Below are 20,601 nucleotides of genomic sequence, written 5' to 3'. Positions count from 1 at the left end.
TTTGCAACTTCAGAGTGCTGATCTGAAAACTGGGAATACTTAAATACAACAAACCATGGGCCGTAGGAGGTTTAGACCTGTCCCAAGATGAGGAAATAACTTTTTCATCTATGGAACCCAAATCTTTCCAGGGAGTGTCCCAAATCTGTGTGATGATCTAGAGAACTGAAGAGGACACCAGGGCTTGAACGTTAGAGGTATTAAAATATAGGCATTTAGCCATAACCCCAGTGGCTACTCCCATGCAGAAAGTACGTAATTCCACCTAAGGGGCAGAATAATCTCCACTGCTAGAACTGAGTGAAGTTAAGTGAGATTCAGAAGTCAGGCTAGAAATGAGTTGTGCATATTCTGGGCCTGATCCTTTGCCCATTCAAGTTAATGGCAAAGGTCTCATTGGTTTAATAATGCAGGATTGAGGCCTGCGTCCCTTATTTGGGCATGCTCAGTACTACGTTTAATTGTTGTCCAGTACTTACATACCACAGAGATAACTGGAAATCCAGTTAATACTGACAGATAGAAAACCCCTTTTCAGCCATCCCTGTTTACAGAGCTGACATCAGATGTATGGGAGACGTGCTGTATGGGAGACTCATGCACCCATCTGTCTATTTACTATTGTGTATGTTGATTGTTTTGGAAATCTCTCAGATCCTCTGTTAAGTTTGTCAGGCTCACAAGAATTCAGACGAATCCTGATTTTCCTAGAAGCAAGCACATGCAAGCCCGGTGCTAGTGTTAGGCCCACAGTATGAATACTACTACTGAGCGGTGGCACCAGGATACCCATTTTGGCAGGACTATGTTGCCAGAAACAGCACTGACCTTGGTATGAATTCTCTCAGTTCTCTTATGCTGATCTCAAGAGTTGCAGTTTCCAGACTTCCCAAGATTTTGCCAGATTCGTTCTTATGCTGTCCAATGAACTAGAAAAGAGTCAGACGAGAATCCAATGAATGGAAGGACAACAGCAGAAAAGCCTTTGTCCAATGAACTTGTGTTACTTGGGTCAGCACTAAAGTTAGTGATCTGCGTATCTAGGGGGAGAACCCTGTGATATTTACCAGACTTATTTTGGCACTTTCTTTTTAAAACAATAATCCAGAATGGACCAAGAATTTATGGTGTGGTAATTCATGTCTAATGTTTCAATGTGCTGTCTAAGCAACCAAAGATGAATTATCAACAGCCCTGAACTGCCTTGATGCAAATCTCTCTCTTCTGAGCCCTTGTTTAAGGCCCAGTTCTCTGCCCAGCACCCGTGAGTAGCTGCTCTGAACACTGGGGAGATGTGCATGGAGCAGTGGAAGGTTTCCTCTCTCCCAGCCGGTGGAGAGCAGCTAGCTATGTAGCTCTAACAAGAGTCACAGCAGGGATCAGGGAGCTGCAAAAGTGGCTTGAAGCTGCCTTGACTCCAGCTCACACAAGCTGTTCTGAGAGCAGCTCGGGTGCCTTTTTAACTCCAAAATCCTTATTTGTACTTGAATCACTGCCTGTACTGACTACTGTACTTCATTCTCTCTCTCTTCTCTCCCCTCCCCCTGCCATGGTCCCTCCTAATTTCTACTCACACAACTTCAGCTGTGTCTGGAAAGTTAGACAAGCTACAATCTTGCTCAAATGCTGTCCACGACATCCTGCCCATCTGCTAATCCAATTCAAATCTGTCTTTCTGGTTATCAAAAATGTGCAATATTCTTCTATGGAAAGTGAGTCATGGCAGTGGAATAAAAATCTTTGGTTCTGTTCCCCCCCCTAGTATTATTTAATTGAAATGATTCAACCCTTTGAAAGTCATGAAAATGAATCTAAAACCCTCCTGGCTTTATTATCCTGCAGCCCCTGATGCTAGTAGGAGCTTTTTGTTTTTTCTTACTGTTTAAATTGGAGTGGCTGTCACTCTACCAGCACCATTTCTGAGGTTGCAGCAGCCCTGGGACAAAGTAGCTCTTTCAGCAAAGAGGCTTTTCTAACAAACCATTTTAAATCTCTTTGATTAGAATTTTTTTTTTAAGACTTTAAAATCAGTTGCCTATTATGTCTGTGACACAATTGACAGCAGGTTTAATTTGCAGCTAAGAGGCGAGTGGTAGAACTAAAAGGTGTAATAAACGGCATTTTTTCACCTCCTAATGTATTCTGTGAGCGTGTGACGAACATAAATTATCACAGGAGGCAGCACCTACATACCAGAATGTAATATTTAAGAATGTACTTTATACACGCTAATCAAATACCGTTTGAATATCCAAGGACAGCGATGAGTCGTACTCGGTTTGTGAGGTTTCTGGCTGCTTTTCCTCCTTCCACTTTTTTCTGGTCTCCAGCTTCAGAATGTTATCCAAATAGTGCTTTATTTTCTCCTAAATGTTAAAGGGGAGAGAGGGATGGAAACGTACAGATCAGCATTAATAAAATAAACAGAGGTTAATAAATACACACTGTGTAGTGCACATCCTGGAAAAGCACAGGCATCCGTGCAAGGGGAGCTTGGAAAGGTTCAAGAAGAGCTCTGCAGCAGACATTCGTGGGGCTAGACCTTGCCACTGTTGCTCGTGGTGGTGAGTGCTCACTCCCAGGGTGGGTGCTGTTGCCTACTGTTCATGAGACTCATGCTCACCAGTGTGAGTAGGGGAGGCACAACCTCTCCCTCCTGCTGGCTTTTATGTGGGGGCAGCAATTGAGACCTGGAATATTCATTACAAAGCACATTTTTCTTACCATCCTACAAATCACAGGCACTTAGCTGGTGTGCTGCATTTAGCTATTAGTAACCTGTATAAAACTGACATGTGCATTCAAAAAAAAAATCATATGTTCCAAACCCTTTACAATCTTTATAGAACCCCTATGGAAATCAGGAGACCGTTACTGTTTAAGGATCGTATTCGGCACTCAGTTACTCTCAATCTGAAATCACTCCATTAATTAGAAAGAAGAGACAGATTTTCTGCAGTGAAGGTAATTAATCACTGGAATGGTTCACTTGGGGCCGTGGTAGATTCTCCATCACTTAGTCTATGAATCAAGACTGGATGTCTTTGTATGAGATATATTCTACTGCAAGTTATAGGTTTGATGTGGGATCAACTTGGTGAAATTCTATGGTCTGTATTATGCAAGAAGTCAGACTAGATGATCATAACAGTCCCTTCTGGCATTAACATTTGAGTTACTCCGGTTTGACACTGGGAGGACTGGACCAAATTCTGCTTCCTGAATATTAAATCTGTCCTCCAGCTGCTGGTGAAACAAAACAGTCCGTAGGAGAAAGGGTTGGAAATGCTGATTTTAATCATAAAAAGCCACATTCTGATGCCCTGACTTGTACTGAATAATGCCTTGTTCCATAAGCAGTCCCCCTGAAGTCAGTCAGGCCCACTGATCAGTTAAGATCCTGTTCAGTGGAAGGACATCAAAATCTGGTCCCCAAATGTTAATTTCAAAAGCATTTCACATTCTGACACGCTGGGGAGCCCTAAATACCAAGTGAGCCAAGATACCTGACTGAGCAAAATAGGTGCAACTTTCTTGAAAGGCTTTGCAGCTACGCTGATATAGCTATACCAGCAGAGCCCCCTAGTGGTGGAGTTACAGCTTACACTGGCATAACGTGATCTTTTGCTGGTGCACTTACACCACCTCCCCAAACGACATAAACTATACTGGAAAAAGGACTCTTTGGCTGGCATAGTTGCATCTACACAAGAAGGGGAGGTGCTGGCATAGCTATATTGATTAAGGGTGTGGATTTTTTCACACCCCTGACCAACACAGGGGTGTGAAAACTTTGTAGCATAGACCGGGCAGAGTTGAGCAGTCTGTAATGCAGCTTGTCACTGCAATAAACTCAAAGCACAAGTGGAATTTTAAAAAACATAAATAAGCAACATTCACTGATCATATTTTTGAAATATCTCATTTAAATGAGTCTATTATATTTTCTAGGGGGTTTCTCTTAAACTTGGCTAAGTATGGTTGTGAATTGTCCTTGTGTCTGTATAATGTATGACATCACTGGAGTTACTCTGAGTTCACATCAGTGTAATAGATTGGAATCAAGCACCACATTTAGATAGCGTGCTTCCATTTCCTCTTTCTATTCATTTAAGGCCAGGTTCTGCCTGGTGCTGAGTGCCCCGTATCAATAGGAGTCAAGGGCGCTCAGCCTACTGCAGCATCAAACCCTGTAAGAGAGACTGTGATTGGAGGATGCAAATCCCACACTGGAGAACAAGGGATTAAGGAGCAACTCTGGTCCCTGGCGACCCCACCCTACTGCACCTGTGAGGCCTGCATGAGAAGAGAGGTTTAAAAGGGGAAGCAGAGCCATTTAGAGGAAGTAGGCAGTGGAAGGGAGCCTCTCTGAGCGCTGGGGAAGTGCTGCCTAGGAGCTCTCGCTGCCTGAGACCTGGCAATGCAGATCTGACAAAGCCTGCAAAGGAGAGACTGGTGATGGATTGTGAAGGTCAAAAACTTTATTTGCCGTTCATTAATTTATCCCATGAAGAAAAGGGGGATTTATGGGATTCATGGAGGCAGCTGCTTAGCACCTCAAGGTGCAGAACTTAGCTGCCCACTACCGGGCCCTGGATTGGAGTCCAGTGGCAATGGTGGGACCAGACTCCCCTACCAACTTCAAAAAACAGGACAACAATAGAAGCATTTACCTTGGTGGAGAATCCAACTGGGAAAGACCCTGAATATTCCCAGGCCCCAAGTCCCCAAACTAAGGTGACAGCCCCGAAGCCCATGCGGGTGCTGAAAGACTTCTACGTGATCAGACTTTTTTTTTTTTTGGTATACCCCAAAAGGCTGGACTGAGATGTTTGACCCAGCTGGAGGGCTGAGCCTCAAAAGACGGGACAGCCCTACAAGAGAGAGTTATAACTGACAAGGGGGCACATCAGGGAAGGAGACAACCTGCTGTACTCCCCCCTGACCACTAGGCAGCCCTGGTGGTGAGCGTTCCCCTTTGGAGACATCTGAATATTCTATGTAGGAGGCTGGAATTATTTGTTCCTGTATAAGCCAGACAACAGGGCCCAAAGACTTACCGCTAGAGAATCCTTGTAGTCCTTTTTCAGTTTATCCCAAGTTTCTGATGGTAACAACTGAGGGAGATTCTCAGTCTTTACCTCCGCTTGGAGATCAGGGTGTCCCAGGAGAGTTTTGCTACAAAATTCAAATGAACACATTAGGTTGCCTTGGAGAGTAAGTAAATGGAATATTCATGTTGCATGAGCTACATAATTATCATCTTGTGTGAAATTTACTTAAAGCTTAAACTATGTGGCATGCTTTCAGGCTTTAACAAGAAACCATTCCTCACTATTTAAAATTGTAATTCTTCAAAATCGTAGTGGTTCTGAAGACTAGGTTTCAGCCCAGTTTAGAAAGCATGAAACCCTTGTGTTGCTTGGACATGAAAAGTTTTATATAAACAAAAAAACATGAAACTGATTCATTTAACAATGAGTTGTTGGGATTTTTCTAGAGCTTGTTCCAGTAACATTGTTTTTGTTTTCTTTGGCGTTAGCTGGTCACACTGTGTGTCTATTTCCTTTGGAAGATAACAATGAAAGTTCACAGCTCAGCTCATCTGGGTGATATTCTGAAGGGCAGTGTCTGGAAATCATGCAAGGGTACAAACAAGTTTGGACATGAGAAACATTTCCTTGCCTACGGAAGAAGTAGGTGGATGCTGAAGTAGAGGCTGATTTTAAAGGGAATTGAATTGATAAACTACTTTACTTTACCACTCATTTCTCCCATGAGTTACCATGCAATACATGACAGCTGATTAGTGGGAAGGTAGAGTACCACTTTGGGGTAGAAACAGATGTGCTGCTTACTCAATAGCAAAAAATCCATTATTGGGTGCCATTATGATTCAATATTGTACGATATTCAAATGTGCTATCCACCAACCCATCCATACTCTGCACAAGCAAGATCAATTTACAACTCTGTCTTCTAAATACAGGATGAGAAAGGAAGAGAAAATGTTTGTAACCTCCTTGAATGTGGAACATGAATTACTAACTATTCACTAGAGCTATATCCGGAAGTCAGCTGCAATGACAACATCTCATAAGGGGCTTTATCTTGTACTCAAAACTCCCATAAATTGCAATTAGGTCTGAGTACGGAGTGCAAGATCAGATCTAAGTTGAATGAAAACTGCACTGTATCAAGTCTGGATTCTGGCAGGCTAATGCAGAGGGAGTTTATTAGGAAAGAGTTGGTGGTGTTGCCCTGTCATCTGGCCAAATTTGTGGGTTGGGAATGTATAAGATGACATTAGCTGTACAAATAGTGTGTACTCCAGCATGCTGCATGAATGTGTCATTCATTTAAAAGTACACCCAACCTAGATAGCGCCTTTCTGTCTGAATTTTTTTTACCCACTGCTGTTGCAAGTAAAGACTCAGATGACTTTATATGAAAGAGAAATGTATTTGCTTTTTGATTTTTAGTTTGTTTGCTTTAGTTTATTTTGACAGGATGTTTGGTATAATCAGCTTCAATCTCACGTCTGTGGAATCAGATTCCTCTGTTTATGTGGGTTTTACACACAGTAATGAGAGGGAAAATATTTCTTAAAATAAGAAAAATGCAATTGTAAAGTCACAAAAACTGGCAAGGGGACTCAGGCAGATGTAGTAGGAGGCGTGAACCGGAGTGACATCGTTCTTCGACTAGAAGACCGGGACCAAGAGACTTTCTCCGTGGGATCATATGAAGTGGAACCATAAACTCCCTGAACATTAAATTTCACCAAATGAGGGTCAATCTATCTTCATCATCATATCCACTCATTATACTCCACACTGGAACATAGCCATTATATGAACATCATACCCTCATATCTCAATGTCTGTACTTTGACCCATCAACCTTTTACTCCCAATCGGGGATATTGCAGATTATGTATTCCTTAGGACACCCAATCTTAAACCGAACTTCGCACCCCTCGATAATCTGTACGTGATTCCCTGATAACCAGAAAGTTCTGTGCTTAAACTCTGTACCGTTCACTTTTTTAAGCATCATCTTAATAAAAATTTTAAATCTGAAAGTACTCGAAACTTATGGCTAGATTTCAAGTTGATTACATCTGGCTAAGTAAACAACTTCACATCCAATGCAATTTCAATCACCATTTTTGAACAGGGATGCATAAAGCTAAGCTCCTCAATCAATAGTTAAGCACTTATATATAAGTGGCCCAATCTATCCACCTCTTTTGCAACTGCTTTTGTGTTTACTTCGGTGTCACTGGAATGCCCTTCAGGTGCCGGTTGGCCTGTCTACTGCCCTCTCCTCATTCAGGTTCCCCCTTAAGACCCACCCACACCTGCAGTGATGCTGCTCTGAAATTAGCCAGCCACTAATGTGTAGGTAGAGAATCTGTATAAACAAGCATATCATAAACAAGTCCGGCTGATTTGTATATTGTATCCTTTTCCCTCCACCCTTCATGTATTTCTATTGTCTTCGTAGGGCTTATCTACATGGAGTGGCAATGCGCACTAGAAAGGTGTGCCTTCTAAAGTGCACCAATGTGTTGTGCACTAACTAGAAATGTGGACCCTGCTGGGGCTCACTAAAAGTTCCCTCCTGTGTGCTAACGTTGAAACAGAACTTTTTAGTGTGCACCAGCCAGGTCCATGTGGGCCAGTTTGTCGCACAACATGTTGGTGCGTTTTAGACATCTCACCCCTGTAGTGCACATTGCTGTACCATGTGGACAAGCCCTTAGACTCAGTAAGCTGTTAGTGCCAGCCCCAATGTCGTCTTGCGTATCTGTACTCTGTATACCACCAAGCACAGTTGGGTTCCTACTGTGCTGTAAATAATTTTTAGAGGTTCTGAGACCCCACACCTCTAAAGTTATTTATTTGAGCCAATTCCTCTTTTTCTTTGGGCTAATGCCATCTAGTGGTGTCCCACATACCCAGGCTCAGGGGGTGGCCATCAGGTAGGATGACAATATTTCCCAAAGGGAAAATGGGACACCGCGTGGGGCTAGCCTGAGCCCCCCCTCTCGCCATGTGGGGCTGGCCTGAGCTGATCACCCAAGCCCCCTTCCCCGGTGGGGCTGGCATCGCTGCTTGCCTGAGCCCTGCCTGCCCCCCCCGCCCAAACCCTTCCTCTCCCCCTGCCCAGGGATGGTGTCACCACTCGCCCCCACACCCGCATGTTCCTCTGTACCCCACTTTTTGACAAAAGTGGGCATTTGTCCCGCTTGCTCTTGCCAACTGATCAAGTTGGCAAGAGCAAATGGGACAAATGCCCACTTTTGCCAAAAAGGTCGGGATGGGCAGGACAGAGCTTAAAAAAGGGACTGTCCCAGCCAAACCGGGACGTATGGTCACCCTACCAACAGGGACAGGTGGCAGTGTAGATTCTTTCCAACCTGCATCACAGCTTAAACAGGTGCAGCCCAGAGTTCCTCCACGCACCATGCATTACAGCTGGAAAGATCTGCTAATAGAGGCTGCGCTTTGCAAAATGTTTCCATGGGGGGGAACTGAGCTTTCTTAGAGCTGAAATATAACATTGGCAAGTGGAACTTATGGGTATCGTGGGCACTGCAAGTCAGTGACTAAGAGAAACAAGGCAATCTAAATGTACAGTGGATGCATGTGGTAAGCATTTTACGCACAAGCCTTTGCCACTATCTTTTATCAGATTGGTACGTTCCGTTATAGTTCAAGTGGTTGCATCTGTCTTACTCACATGGGAACCCAAGAATAACTAAAAGTGTCTTGAAGCACCTTGCAGATTTTCAGAGCCAAATTATTATTTGGAGGAGAGAGAGTTGGCATGGAGAATAGTAGCTTACCTATAGTACGTGTTAACAACCCAATCAAGTAATGCGTAAAGTTCATTGAATTCCAAGGGTCTCTGCAAGAGATTTTGCAGGTGTGAAGAAATGGCACCGTGAAAGGACTCCACGTATCTTCCACAAACTTTATAGTCATCTGGGTAACACTTTTGTACCGACTGCTTGATTTTCAATAAATCTTCAATAACACATTTTCTGAGGAACCCTAAATGGATAGCGAGCCAAGAATCATTGTCCTCCTTCAATGAAATAGGCACGTTACGGACTCTCTTTTCAGCACTCCCTCTGACAGCTTCCTTCCACACGTCTCGCCATTTTCTGGGTCTGCCAACCTCGTCCGATTCTGAAGAGCTGGGGCTCTGTACATCAGCGTGAGCTTTTTCTTCCTTGGAGATTACGGTCACCATAGAAGTCAACAAACTTTCATCTGTATCGCACTGATCAAGTGTTTCCTCCACAATGGATCTGATTGCGTTAGCAACAGAGTTACAAAGCAAATCCACATCCTTGGCTTTCCGGGCATATTCTGTAGGATTGTCTTCATATTTCTTGGCCTCTTTTTCAGTTATAACTTCTTTCTCCAAACACCTGATGCTTGCAAATGCCTCCAAAAGTTGCTTTTTCTGAATAAGTTCATTTATTTCCATAACTGCAGAGAGAACATGGGCGGGGGAGAGAGCAGATTGTGAGTTTACTTTTAGATATTTAATGTGCCTATTACAACAGTAAAGAGCACAGGAGAGAGCAGTGTCTGAGTCAGGACTGCGGGGCTGCTTTGGCTCTCTACTGCATCCTGCGTGAAGAGTGGCATTCCAGGTCACCTTTAATCTCCCTAACTCATGTTTGACATAGAGGAGAAATACTGTTCAGATGAAATCACTGAAATATCCGAGCCATGGCTCACAGGGTATGTCTACACTGCAATGAAAGACCCGCAGCTGGCCCAGATCAGCTGACTGAGGTTCGCGGGGCTCGGGCTGCGGGGCTACGAAATTGCAGTGTAGATGTTTGGGCTGGAGCCTGGGCTCTGAGACCCTCCCCCATGGGATATGACCCAGTGGTCCTAGCCCCCCATGCTACTGGTGCACAGTGGTAGTGTCACTGTTCTAACCCAGATGTTGGGAGGGCTGGAGTGCAGCTCTGAGCTGGGGGCTAACAGCCTCTATCCATCGCCCCATACTTTGCCTGCATGAACCTGATCTCTTGGGCTTTGTACCAGTGATGTGAATTTCACCTGAATGAAGAACCAACTTCTTCCAAAGCTCCTACCGTTCCAGCAGGTCTTGTGAGCTGTGGAAATGGCACTCGGGAATTAAAGTAGTATCTCTCTAGCATCTTGTGAGCAGGTCTTGTGAGCTATGGTGCGTTTTAGACATTCTGTGTCATTGGAATGCCCTTCATGTACTGGTTGGCCTGTCTACTGCCCTCTCCTCATTCAGGTTCCCCCTAAGACCCACCCACACCTGCTGCCTTAGACAGCACATTGAAATGTTTGTAGCTCTAGCATCTCAAACTCCAAGATGGGACCGACTTAAAGCTCTTGCTCCGAACACCCCCGAACTTCTGTTTGGGTCTATGCCTGAATTTGGCAGCACAGGCCCATCTCTGCTTAGATATATTTCAGATTGGCGATCTTATTTGTGGTGCTATTTCTGGTTTGTACTGTGTATTTTAAAGCAAATATGCGTCATACGGCATTGTTCCTATAGTTGTCACTGTAAATCAGTCTGGCTGCGCAGATTTCACACTGAACATAAGACCACTGCATCAAGTCATCAGAGGAGGCAAGATCTACTGGAGAGAGCCCTGGACTGAGAGCTGGGATTAGATCCCTGTCTCCCAGCTCCACCAGTGCTATGCTTGTGACTTTGGGCAAATCATGGTCCCTGCGCCTCTGTTTTCCCCTTCTCTCCCTTTGTCTGTATTGTATCTTTTTTCTGGGCAAGTGTTCTCCAACGTATGTTTGTACAATGCCTAGTACAATGGAGCCCTGATCTCAGTTGAGGCCCCTATGTGCTATTGTAATAGAAATAATAATATTTGCATGAGTCTACTAAAAAGATCTCAAAGAATGGGTCTGACTCATCCCCACCGTAACTTCCTTGAAGCCAAAGGAGCCCCACCATGGCTGGCATGACACCGTCATTTTGCAGACATGCACATAACTACTAGGTACTGACTATTCGCTGTAACGCTGGTTTCCAAGCACTCTATGCTGTTACCCAGTCTGGGAGGGTTGGGGAAAATCCATTCTCAGTCTCCGGTCACTTTAGGAGTGGGGGCCTTCCTTTTACACTCCCACTCAGCTGAGTTATCTACTGTGCAGATTTTGAAAAACGATGATAAAAGTGCCTTGAAAACACAGTTCTAAGGGACCACAAACAGCCAGCATTATACCTCGCCACGCCATAGGAGTGAAGGTAGTTTGCTAGTAATAATTTGAACCAATTTCATTGGTTGATGCACCATTTGGACTATGATAATCATCAGGCCGGCTCCAGCTTTGTTGCCGCCCCAAGTGGCAAAAAAAAAACAAAGAGAAAAAAGAAAAACCCGATTGAGCTGCCGCCGAAATGCCGCCGAAGTGGAAGAGAGTGAGTGAAGGACCCGCCACCGAATTGCCACTGCAGACCCGGACGTGCTGCCGCGTGAGTGCCGCCTCTTTCTATTGGCCACCCCAGGCACCTGCTTCCTTCGCTGGTGCCTGGAGCCGGCCCTGATAATCATGGAACACTAGAGTCCAAAAGGGGGCTGATCCAATTAAATTTTCCATTTCCCACTGTCGCACCAAGAACCGCAGCTCAGTCATTAGTCTAATTTCACTTGCTAACCAGAAATGGAGAGCGTACAAAACTGCCTTTCTGGATGCAACACTGGTGTGACAGCAGAGATCCTAGCTGCTGTGTGAGAGACTCCTATTCTGGAGCATCTTCCGGCTCCCGGAGGTCACTGGGAACTTGAGCCCTCTAAACGGGAGCTCTGGGTGTGGTGACGTGGCTAAGGGAGTTCAATCTAGTCAGTCTATCAAAGAGAAAGTTTAAGAAGCAATTGGATCACTGTAAGTACCTAGGCAGGAAAGAGAGCTCTGATACTAAATGGCTCGTTCATCTAGCAGCCAAAGGCCCAACACGATTGAATGGCTGGGGAAACTGAAGGTCGACAAATTCAAACTGGCAATAAAACCCACTTTTTAAAAACAATGAGGGCGATTAACCACTGGAACAGCTTACCACTGAGTGTGGGAGATTCTCCATCACTTGTCATCTTTAAATCAAGATTGGGTGTCTTTCTAAAGGAGATGCTCTGGTGCAGACACAAGTAATTGGACTCAGTGCAATGACACAAGTTTATGCAGGAGGGGAGCCTAGATTATCATAATGGAGCCTTCTGGTCATGATCTGTGAATCTAGGTCATTAGGTATGCAAAGCTGACAAGATGGGCTCAGTTCCATTTTACAAAGCTCACGCTGTAACAATGTGAAGCAGTTTAAGCACCTTCACTGATATAGGTCTCACAGTTGCCACACTGCCCTTCCAACCAGTCCATACAGTGGCATCAACAATGGCCTCTGGGTCTTGCCTAGATTAGAAATGTGGGTCAAGGTTAGGTCAGGGTGTATTAATTCATCTCAACCTTTTTCCTAAGTGGAAACACTGTGTTGCCTTTTACCTTGGCTAAGCAGTTAGAAGTGTTGCTTAGTCAGGTTGAAAGGCATTGCAATGTGTCCACTCTAGGAAAGAGATATGATTAGGTAAAGGTCAGTTAACATAGACCCATTTTTCTAGAGTAGACATGGCCCATGTGAGTGCGCAGCCTTATGACTTGGCCTGGGAAAAAAAAGTGCAGCAGCATTACTGTAAGAAATAGCAAATTAAAGGGATGTATCAAGACAAGTGTCCCTCTTGAGGATCCTTCAATGCTAATAAAATACCATTTGAGGGGGGCGCAGAACTTCCCATTCATGGGGTCTCCCTTGGTATCTGGGAGACCTCGTCTCTGTGCTCAGCCTTTAAAGACTCCAAAAAGACCTTGCAAGGGATCAGGCTATTCTCTACCCAGGCAAGTCCATTTCATTCAATGCTCTATTGCGCTGGGGCCCTGCAGAGTCTACTTTGATTGAATCTTATTAGAATCCTAGCAAGTGTTTTTACAGTGGGTTATATTTTCACCTCTTACCTGAGAGAATGGGCTCTGCCCCTGTATTCTCCGCACTCTTGTCCACACTGGTGTCGGTCATGTTTTTAGCACTGCTGCTCTCTTCATTTTGTTTGAAGCCTTTCAGTGTAAAACCTTTGTTTCGTCTCAGGGTGCCAGAGTCTTCGCTTGCTTTGTCTTTGGCTGGACTTCGTTTACTTCTCCTGAAGCTTAACATTCTTTTGAGAGCACTTTCGGGGCTCTTTGCCTCCAGATTGTTCACGGGTGAGCTATTCAGTTCAGAAACAGAATCCGTTCCTTCATCCTCAGTGCTTTCTACTGGGGAGGCTGGTTCTGCTGGAGACGCCATTTTTTCACTGGGCTTAGGTATCTGGTTTTCAGAAGGAGGAGGAGTAACTAGTCAAAGAAAAGAAACAGACAAGAGCAGAATTAAGCAGTAAGACTTACATGGGATCTATGTAATGCTGGGATATTGCTGTGTCTCATGAGTCACCCTTAGGCGGCAACTCTTTGTATCCCCCCAGTCTGTTGAATTGACAGAGGAGGCAAGTCTGTAATAGCCTTTGTTGCACCCCAGTGTAACCAGGTTGTGAAGCATGAAGCAGTCTTGTCTATGCCTGCTGTGGATCAGGTCCCTGAAAACAAGAGCCCCTGGCAGGATGAGCATGGAGTGATGTTGCACTCTCTGATTTTATGAAAATATGCTAATGTGTGTGATATAATGTAACTGGAAAATGCTTCATGCAAAAGGTCTCTTGTAATGTATCATCACAAAGCTTATAAGTGTCCCTCTTGAGGATCCTTCAATGCTAATAAAATACCATTTGACGGGGCCGCAGAACATCCCATTCATGGGGTCTCCCTTGGTACCTGGGAGACCTGGTCTCTGTGCTCTGCCTTTAAAGACTCCAAAAAGACCTTGCAAGAGATCAGGCTATTCTCTACCCAGGCAAGTCCATTTCATTCAATGCTCTATTGCGCTGAGGCCCTGCAGAGTCTACTTTGATTAAATCTTATTAGAATCCTAGCAAGTGTTTTTACAGTGGGTTATATTTTCACCTCTTACCTGCGAGAATGGGCTCTGCCCCTGTATTCTCCCCACTCTTGTCCACACTGGTGTCGGTCATGTTTTTAGCACTGCTGCTCTCTTCATTTTGTTTGAAGCCTTTCAGTGTAAAACCTTTGTTTCGTCTCAGGGTGCCAGAGTCTTCGCTTGCTTTGTCTTTGGCTGGACTTCGTTTACTTCTCCTGAAGCTTAACATTCTTTTGAGAGCACTTTCGGGGCTCTTTGCCTCCAGATTGTTCACGGGTGAGCTATTCAGTTCAGAAACAGAATCCATTCCTTCATCCTCAGTGCTTTTTACTGGGGAGGCTGGTTCTGCTGGAGACGCCATTTTTTCACTGGGCTCAGGTATCTAGTTTTTAGTAGGAGGAGGAGTAACTAGTCAAAGAAAAGAAACAGACAAGAGCAGAATTAAGCAGTAAGAATTACGTGGGATCTATGTAATGCTGGGATATTGCTCTGTCTCATGAGTCACCCTTAGGCAGCAACTCTTTGTATCCCCCACTCTGTCGAATTGACAGAGGAGGCAAGTCTGTAATAACCTTTGTTGCACCCCAGCGTAACCAGGGTTGGGAGGCACCTCACCACCACCTGCCTCGTGCATGAAGCAGTCTTGTCTATACCTGCTGTGGATCAGGTCCCTGAATACAAGAGCCCCTGGCAGCATGAGCATGGCCTTCCAGGCCTCCACAGACAGCCCCCTCTCTATACAAGTAGTGATAGGTACACACCAACCTCCAAATACTCTGAGCGTTCCCTGCATGAATAGCCACTTGTCCACTAAACTCTCACAGAATTTAGAGTGAGGCCTGCTGCTCCCAAAGGAACAGGACACACAAGCTTATAAGAGACAACTCTGGACCAGCTCTTTGTTTACCACCACAGCACACAGATATATTTATAGTGAAAACAAGAATCAGTTTATTATCAGAGACGAGAGATTCAAGTGATAGTGAGTAAGAATATGAAAACGAATGGTGACACAAAAACAAAATCATAACAGGCTTTCTAGATACTAACCTTAACTGCCAAGTTACCCTCCTGTCTAAAGAAGCGTATCTCACCCAAAGTTCTCTCCAGAGTTTTCAACCAAGCCTGGTTGAGACCCCTGTTTTACGATGCAAAAGCACTTTCTTCAATCCCTGATGGCAGCCCTTTTACTCCCCCAGTGAAGGGGGCCTTTGTTCCCTCCAATCCCCAATATACTCAAGCAAACTTTTGCTATGCACCTCCAGAGAAGGCTCTCTTCTTCCCCCCTGTGCTTCACTTCCTGTTAGATTATATCTAAGGTTCTTTCTTACAGTCCTTCATCTGCATTCAGTTCAGACTGGCGATAGGGGACCCACTGTGAATGAGACAATACTCAGTTTACATGTAAATGGATAGGCATCTCCTGTCTGACAGACAACCTGTTTGTCACTTTTCCTGTTGACTAATATCTGGATACAGACTTTAAAAACAGATTTTCTGCATATATGCACAACTCCTTACAGAGTACCTGTACGTACCCATGTCACAAAGATATTGATGACCGGTGTGACGCCAGCTTTCATTTAAGACTTCACATGACATTCTTTGGTGAACCAGAATGTACAGACCAGAATCAGGTGATTCCTGTAACCCTTCTGCACCCCCTTGCCACTTAGCATTCAGAGGTTCTTGGGTCCCCTAACCCTACCTTCAGAGCCTGGCTCTTTAGCACAGATTGTGCACGTGCATGCTCTTAGTCTAGAGGGCCCCAGTTCAATGCCTGAGAGCAGCCCTCTTGTATACTTTCAGGTATGCTATGCACTCTCAGTACCTAAACTGGTACCACTAGTTTCCCCCTCCAGCTGAGTTTAAAGCAATTTAGGGCAGATCTATGCATTAGCCTATATGCGCATTCACAGCCTATAACCCAGACATGTTAGCTTTGGGCTTGGTTGCTGCTGCCTTGTTTATGCACAGAGATCTGCAGACATTCAGCCTTGGAATCTGGCTCGAGATGTGGATGGTCAGTTATCGACATCACACAGCAGTGACTAAAGCACACTGAAAAGACTCAGTTTTCGCCTCTAGTTCCTTAAATAAGAAATCAAAGCATAATGCTTTCTGTGCTCTGAATTGTCATGGTTACAGTTCTGCAGAGGCTACACAATGCAATGAACTTTTATATAGCACACACTGTCTGAAAGCACTTCAAAGTCACACAAATCAAGGCCAGTCTGGGAACAGTTTGCAGATCGATCTGATTTTTTTTATTATTATTTTTTGGTCTCACAGGCCTTACCTACACTAGGAGCATTTAAAAACAGTTGCCCACAATTTCTAATATGTTAGGAGCCCGAGTGCAGGCAACGAGCCAGCTGCTGACATCTTTTTCAGTGTCATTTCATCTCATTTCTCTTTACGGTAAAGGGCTAAATTGTGATTATTATTTTTTTAAGTCCTGTGCTGAGGAAGCCCTGGTGCAAGGGCAAGACACCGTGCCCCTGTGACACCTCCTAGAGGCACAGTATCTCCCCTGTTTTCTGAAGGGAGGTTTGACTTCCGTATCTGGATGATTACCAAGGCCTGTTTAGTGTTCTGAATGCCCCATTACCCACCCTGGGAGGATCCCTAATTGCCTCCTCCATGCAGACCGTGCTGCCACTGCCTCTGGGAGTCCAGCTGGGGCTGTGATGTGAATCCCTGGGGCCTCATGTCTCTGGCTGGCTGGGAAGGGAGGGTCCCAAATAAAGGTTTCTCCTTCCCACAGATGCTGCTGCTGCTTGAGATGGAGGCAGGGCCTGATATAAAATTTTTTATTAAGATGATGTTTAAAAAAAATGTGAACGGTACAGAGTTTAAGCATAGAAGTTTCTGATTATCAGGGAATAACGTACAGATTATCGAGGGGTGTGAAGTTTGGTTTAAGATCGGGTGTCGTAAGGAATATATAATCTGCAATATCCCTGATTGGGCCTAAAAGGATGATGGGTCAGAGTACAGACATTAAGATATGAGGGTATGAAATTCATATAATGGCTATGTTCAGGTGTGGAGTAGAATGAGTGGATACAATGATGAGGATGGGTTGACCCTCATTTGGTGAGATTTAACGTTCAGGGAGTTTATGGTTCCAGTTCATATGGTCCAACAGACAAAGTCTCTTGGTCCCGTTCTCGTAGTCAAAGAGCGATGTCGCTCTGGCTCACACCTCCTGGTACTGTCGGTGGCCAGTGACATGTTCGATGTAGATGTCCCTGGACCATCGGATGGTGTCTGAGACCATGCGGCGCCACATGAGCCATGCATAGCATCAACCGATCCCGCAGGTCCGCAGCACACGCTCGTTGCAGGGGTCCCAGGCACCCAAGGCTCCGACGATCAGGGAGTCCATCTGCACCTCGTAGCCCTTCGCTCTCAGGGTGTCTACTAAGGTGGTTCCTTGGCCCTAAGTGCTTCTAAACTACCAGCAAATTACAGCACCGCTTCATGTCTGCAGAACCTGGCTGGCCATGGAGTGAGGGGGTGGAGCCAGTGCTCCTCTCAGTCCCTGCCTGCTTGTTCCTGAGACAGTGAGCCTGCAGCCCCAAGGGCCTGGTAGCTGGCATAGGTATGTAAGGAGAGTCCTTGCTTCCCCTTCCTCCTTTGCGCAGCACTGTCATCCCGACACCCCCCGTGGAGTGTCCTCTTTTTTGAATGTTCAAATATGGTAACCTTACCACACCCCCACACCTCCACATGCTGTCCTGTGACTCAGGGTTCAACATGGGTTACATTGAGATGGCTTTTGAGAACATTAGAATTGTACGCAAAGGCTGGGGACAGTTATGGTTATGAAGTGTTTATACTGCAGTAGCCCTCAGCAGCCCTGATAAGGATCAGGTCCCCACCGTGCTAGAGGCTTTACAAACATATCGGAAGGCACCGTCCCTGCGCCAAAGAATGCAATATTTACAATCTATCAGATAATATTGTGCAAGAGGGTGAAAACGTAGCAACACTGCAGTGAGGCATCAGAATAAAATAGCAGCGTTTTACCAAGATGGTAGGAAACAATTTGCAGGTAAGTCCAGATCACAGCATTAAAGTTACAATTTAAAAAAAATAGGAGAGGTGAGATGCCATTTTTTTGTTTTTGATTTGGAACCGTCAAGTTGTACACTAGCTTAGCTAAATATTATTATTTATATTGTAGTCGCACCTATGTGCTCCAGTCATGGACCCCCACTATGTTAAACACCATAAGAACACAGAATAAACCACAGGCCCTGCCCTAAAGAGATTAAAATTTAAGTATAAAATAGGAAAGCGAAGGTGGATACAGACCGAGGGGGGAGCACAAAGTGTTTCATGTAGCTAGGTTAGGGGTTCTCATAACAAAAATTTTGGTGGCCTCAGAGTGCGGCCACCAATTCTTGCTGGTGGCCACTGACAAATTTTCTTAAAATACTTAATTAACTTTAGGAAAAACAAATAAATATGCACATTCACACATTGAAATCATTGTAATTGATTTATGTAGGGCGCCTTTTGCAGACTCAATAAAAATCATGCCCAGTTGTATTTTGGTTTGCTGCGTCCCTCCTCAGTCCCCCACCCACCGCTCGCCTCCTTCCACCTGCCACTCACCTCCTCACTCCCCTGCCAGAAACCCCCATACCCGAGAACCCCAGCCTGCCGCTGGCTCGCCGCTTCTTGCCTCCTCATCCCCGCCCACCCGCCGCTGGCTCCCTCATCGCTCACCTCTTCAACCCCCCGCTGCCCGCCGCTGGCCTTTTCACCCCCTCTACAGTGGTGGTCCACCACAGGAAAAGCCAGAGGAGCGATACCTGTCCGGGCAGGCCCTCTGGAGAGCATGTCTAATGGCTCCTTCCTGTGCTCTGCAGGTAGCTTGGAATGAACATGGAGGCCTCTTGCTGCTGTTAGGATCCCTGCAGGGCACAGGGGGGTTGGCAGAGAAACTCACCTGGTTTAGCTGGTAGCAGCAGTTCCTTGCTCTCCTGAGAGCCTGGCAGCTGATCCCTCTCCCTACAGTGAGGTTCTCCTCCTCATCTTCTGGATTTCCAGGGGGCTTTATTGAAAACAGCCCGTACGAGGAAGAAAGTCAGTGTCTCCCAGGCAAAAGTCCCTGCAGCAGTTTGCTTCACCTGTTCGGACGTCGAGACTGTTTTCGCTTTCACTCTTGCATTGATAACAGAAGGAAAGGGGACTAGGCCCTGGGGAAATTCCAGGAAAAGGAGAGTAATGATTTACAATGCCCTGGAGTGCATGAACCTATGTACCCGAGTCTGTAAACACTTAGCCGGCTGCTGCCGTGATTCTTTTGAAGGTCATTGTGTGCAGCAGGGAAAAGGGAATCTTTCCTTAGCCCCAAAATGATCTGTGCAATTATATTTCTCTGCCCGAGGCTTGTGTGGGCACTGGGCAACATTCTGACCTATTACCACTGTGGCTGTGCAATCCCAGGCAAGTCTACAAGAGGAGAAAATAATTTGGTTTTGACCCTTGTGGATTTGAACTCCAACAATATTTGCTTTGGGGTCCAAATGCATGTCCAACCAAATCTCAATTGCAACTGTTGTATTTAGCCAACTGTCCTGCATTCCCTGGAATGATTCACTGGCTTGGCTTGTGCAATGAAAGGATAAACCAGGAGAGCTGTGTGTGTGTTCAGGTGGTGGTGGTAATACTTTTGTTCACCTCTTCTCTCTGTGCACCGGTCAGAAGAGCAGCAAAAGTATACCAGATTGCTTATGGGGACAGTTAGAAGAGCTAAGGATCAGTGTAGTTGCTTAGCTAGTTAGTGATTTTTAAGTGCTTTAAAAACCCTTTCAAGCCTAGAATGGGCTAAGATCTGATCTTTCTCCCTATGGCCTTGGCTACACTTGCAGCTGTACAGCGCTGTGAGGTAAACCTGTCTTCGTGCAGCTGAGTAGGGAAAAGCGCTGCAGTCTGTCCACACTGACAGCTGCCAGCGCAGTGATATGGCCACACTTGTAACATTTGCAGCTGTGTTGGGAGGGGTGCATTATGGGCAGCTATCCCAGCATTCATGTGGCTGCAACGTGCTTTTCAAAACGGGGGGGTGGGGTGGGTTGTGACAGGGAGTGTGTGGGGAGAAAGAGTGTTTTTTGGAGCATGTCAGCTCTCTATTTTGCAAGTTCCGAACTCCCGGCCCCCTGCTCATTCATTCACTCACTCAAAGCAAGCTGCAATCTGTTTGCTTTTCTCTGTGGTACGAGCTTTGAAACCGGCACTTCCGCATTCCTGCAGCCGGTCACAACAATGGAGAGGATTGGCCACTTGACAAGGTGATTAGTACAGCGCTGCAAGCGTTTACACTCACACCCCTGAGTCGTAGCCACTCCGCTGCAGCTATTATTCCTCTCAGAGATGTGGAGTACCTGCAGCGGTGTACCCAGGGAGATACAGCGCTGTAAGTGCCCTGCCAGTGTGGACGGGGAGTGAGTTACAGCGCTGGGGGAGGCTTTACAGCGCTGTAACTTGCAAGTGTATGTGACGATTCTGTGGTTGCAATCAACAAAGTGTGGTGTTTAG

General features: G+C 45.5%; 1 protein-coding gene across 1 annotated transcript in view; it reads right to left on the bottom strand.

Annotated features, from left to right (window-relative positions):
• EXOC3L4 (exocyst complex component 3 like 4) overlaps positions 1-19,168 on the bottom strand; it is a 47,287-nt gene extending 28,119 nt beyond the window's left edge. The window contains exons 1-7 of the mRNA XM_054026545.1: positions 19,010-19,168; positions 14,080-14,454; positions 13,035-13,409; positions 8,855-9,506; positions 5,061-5,178; positions 2,241-2,366; positions 829-929 (exon numbers count right to left, since the gene is read on the bottom strand). Coding sequence (XP_053882520.1) covers positions 829-929; positions 2,241-2,366; positions 5,061-5,178; positions 8,855-9,506; positions 13,035-13,409; positions 14,080-14,407 — 1,700 coding nt within the window. The 5' untranslated portion in view covers positions 14,408-14,454; positions 19,010-19,168. The remainder of the gene's footprint in view (positions 1-828; positions 930-2,240; positions 2,367-5,060; positions 5,179-8,854; positions 9,507-13,034; positions 13,410-14,079; positions 14,455-19,009) is intronic.
• Positions 19,169-20,601: the final 1,433 nt, after the last annotated feature.

Source organism: Malaclemys terrapin, chromosome 4, assembly GCF_027887155.1.
Source record: "Malaclemys terrapin pileata isolate rMalTer1 chromosome 4, rMalTer1.hap1, whole genome shotgun sequence".
In the NCBI taxonomy this organism is placed as follows: Eukaryota; Metazoa; Chordata; order Testudines; family Emydidae; genus Malaclemys; species Malaclemys terrapin.
This window is presented reverse-complemented; position numbering and strand designations above follow the sequence as displayed.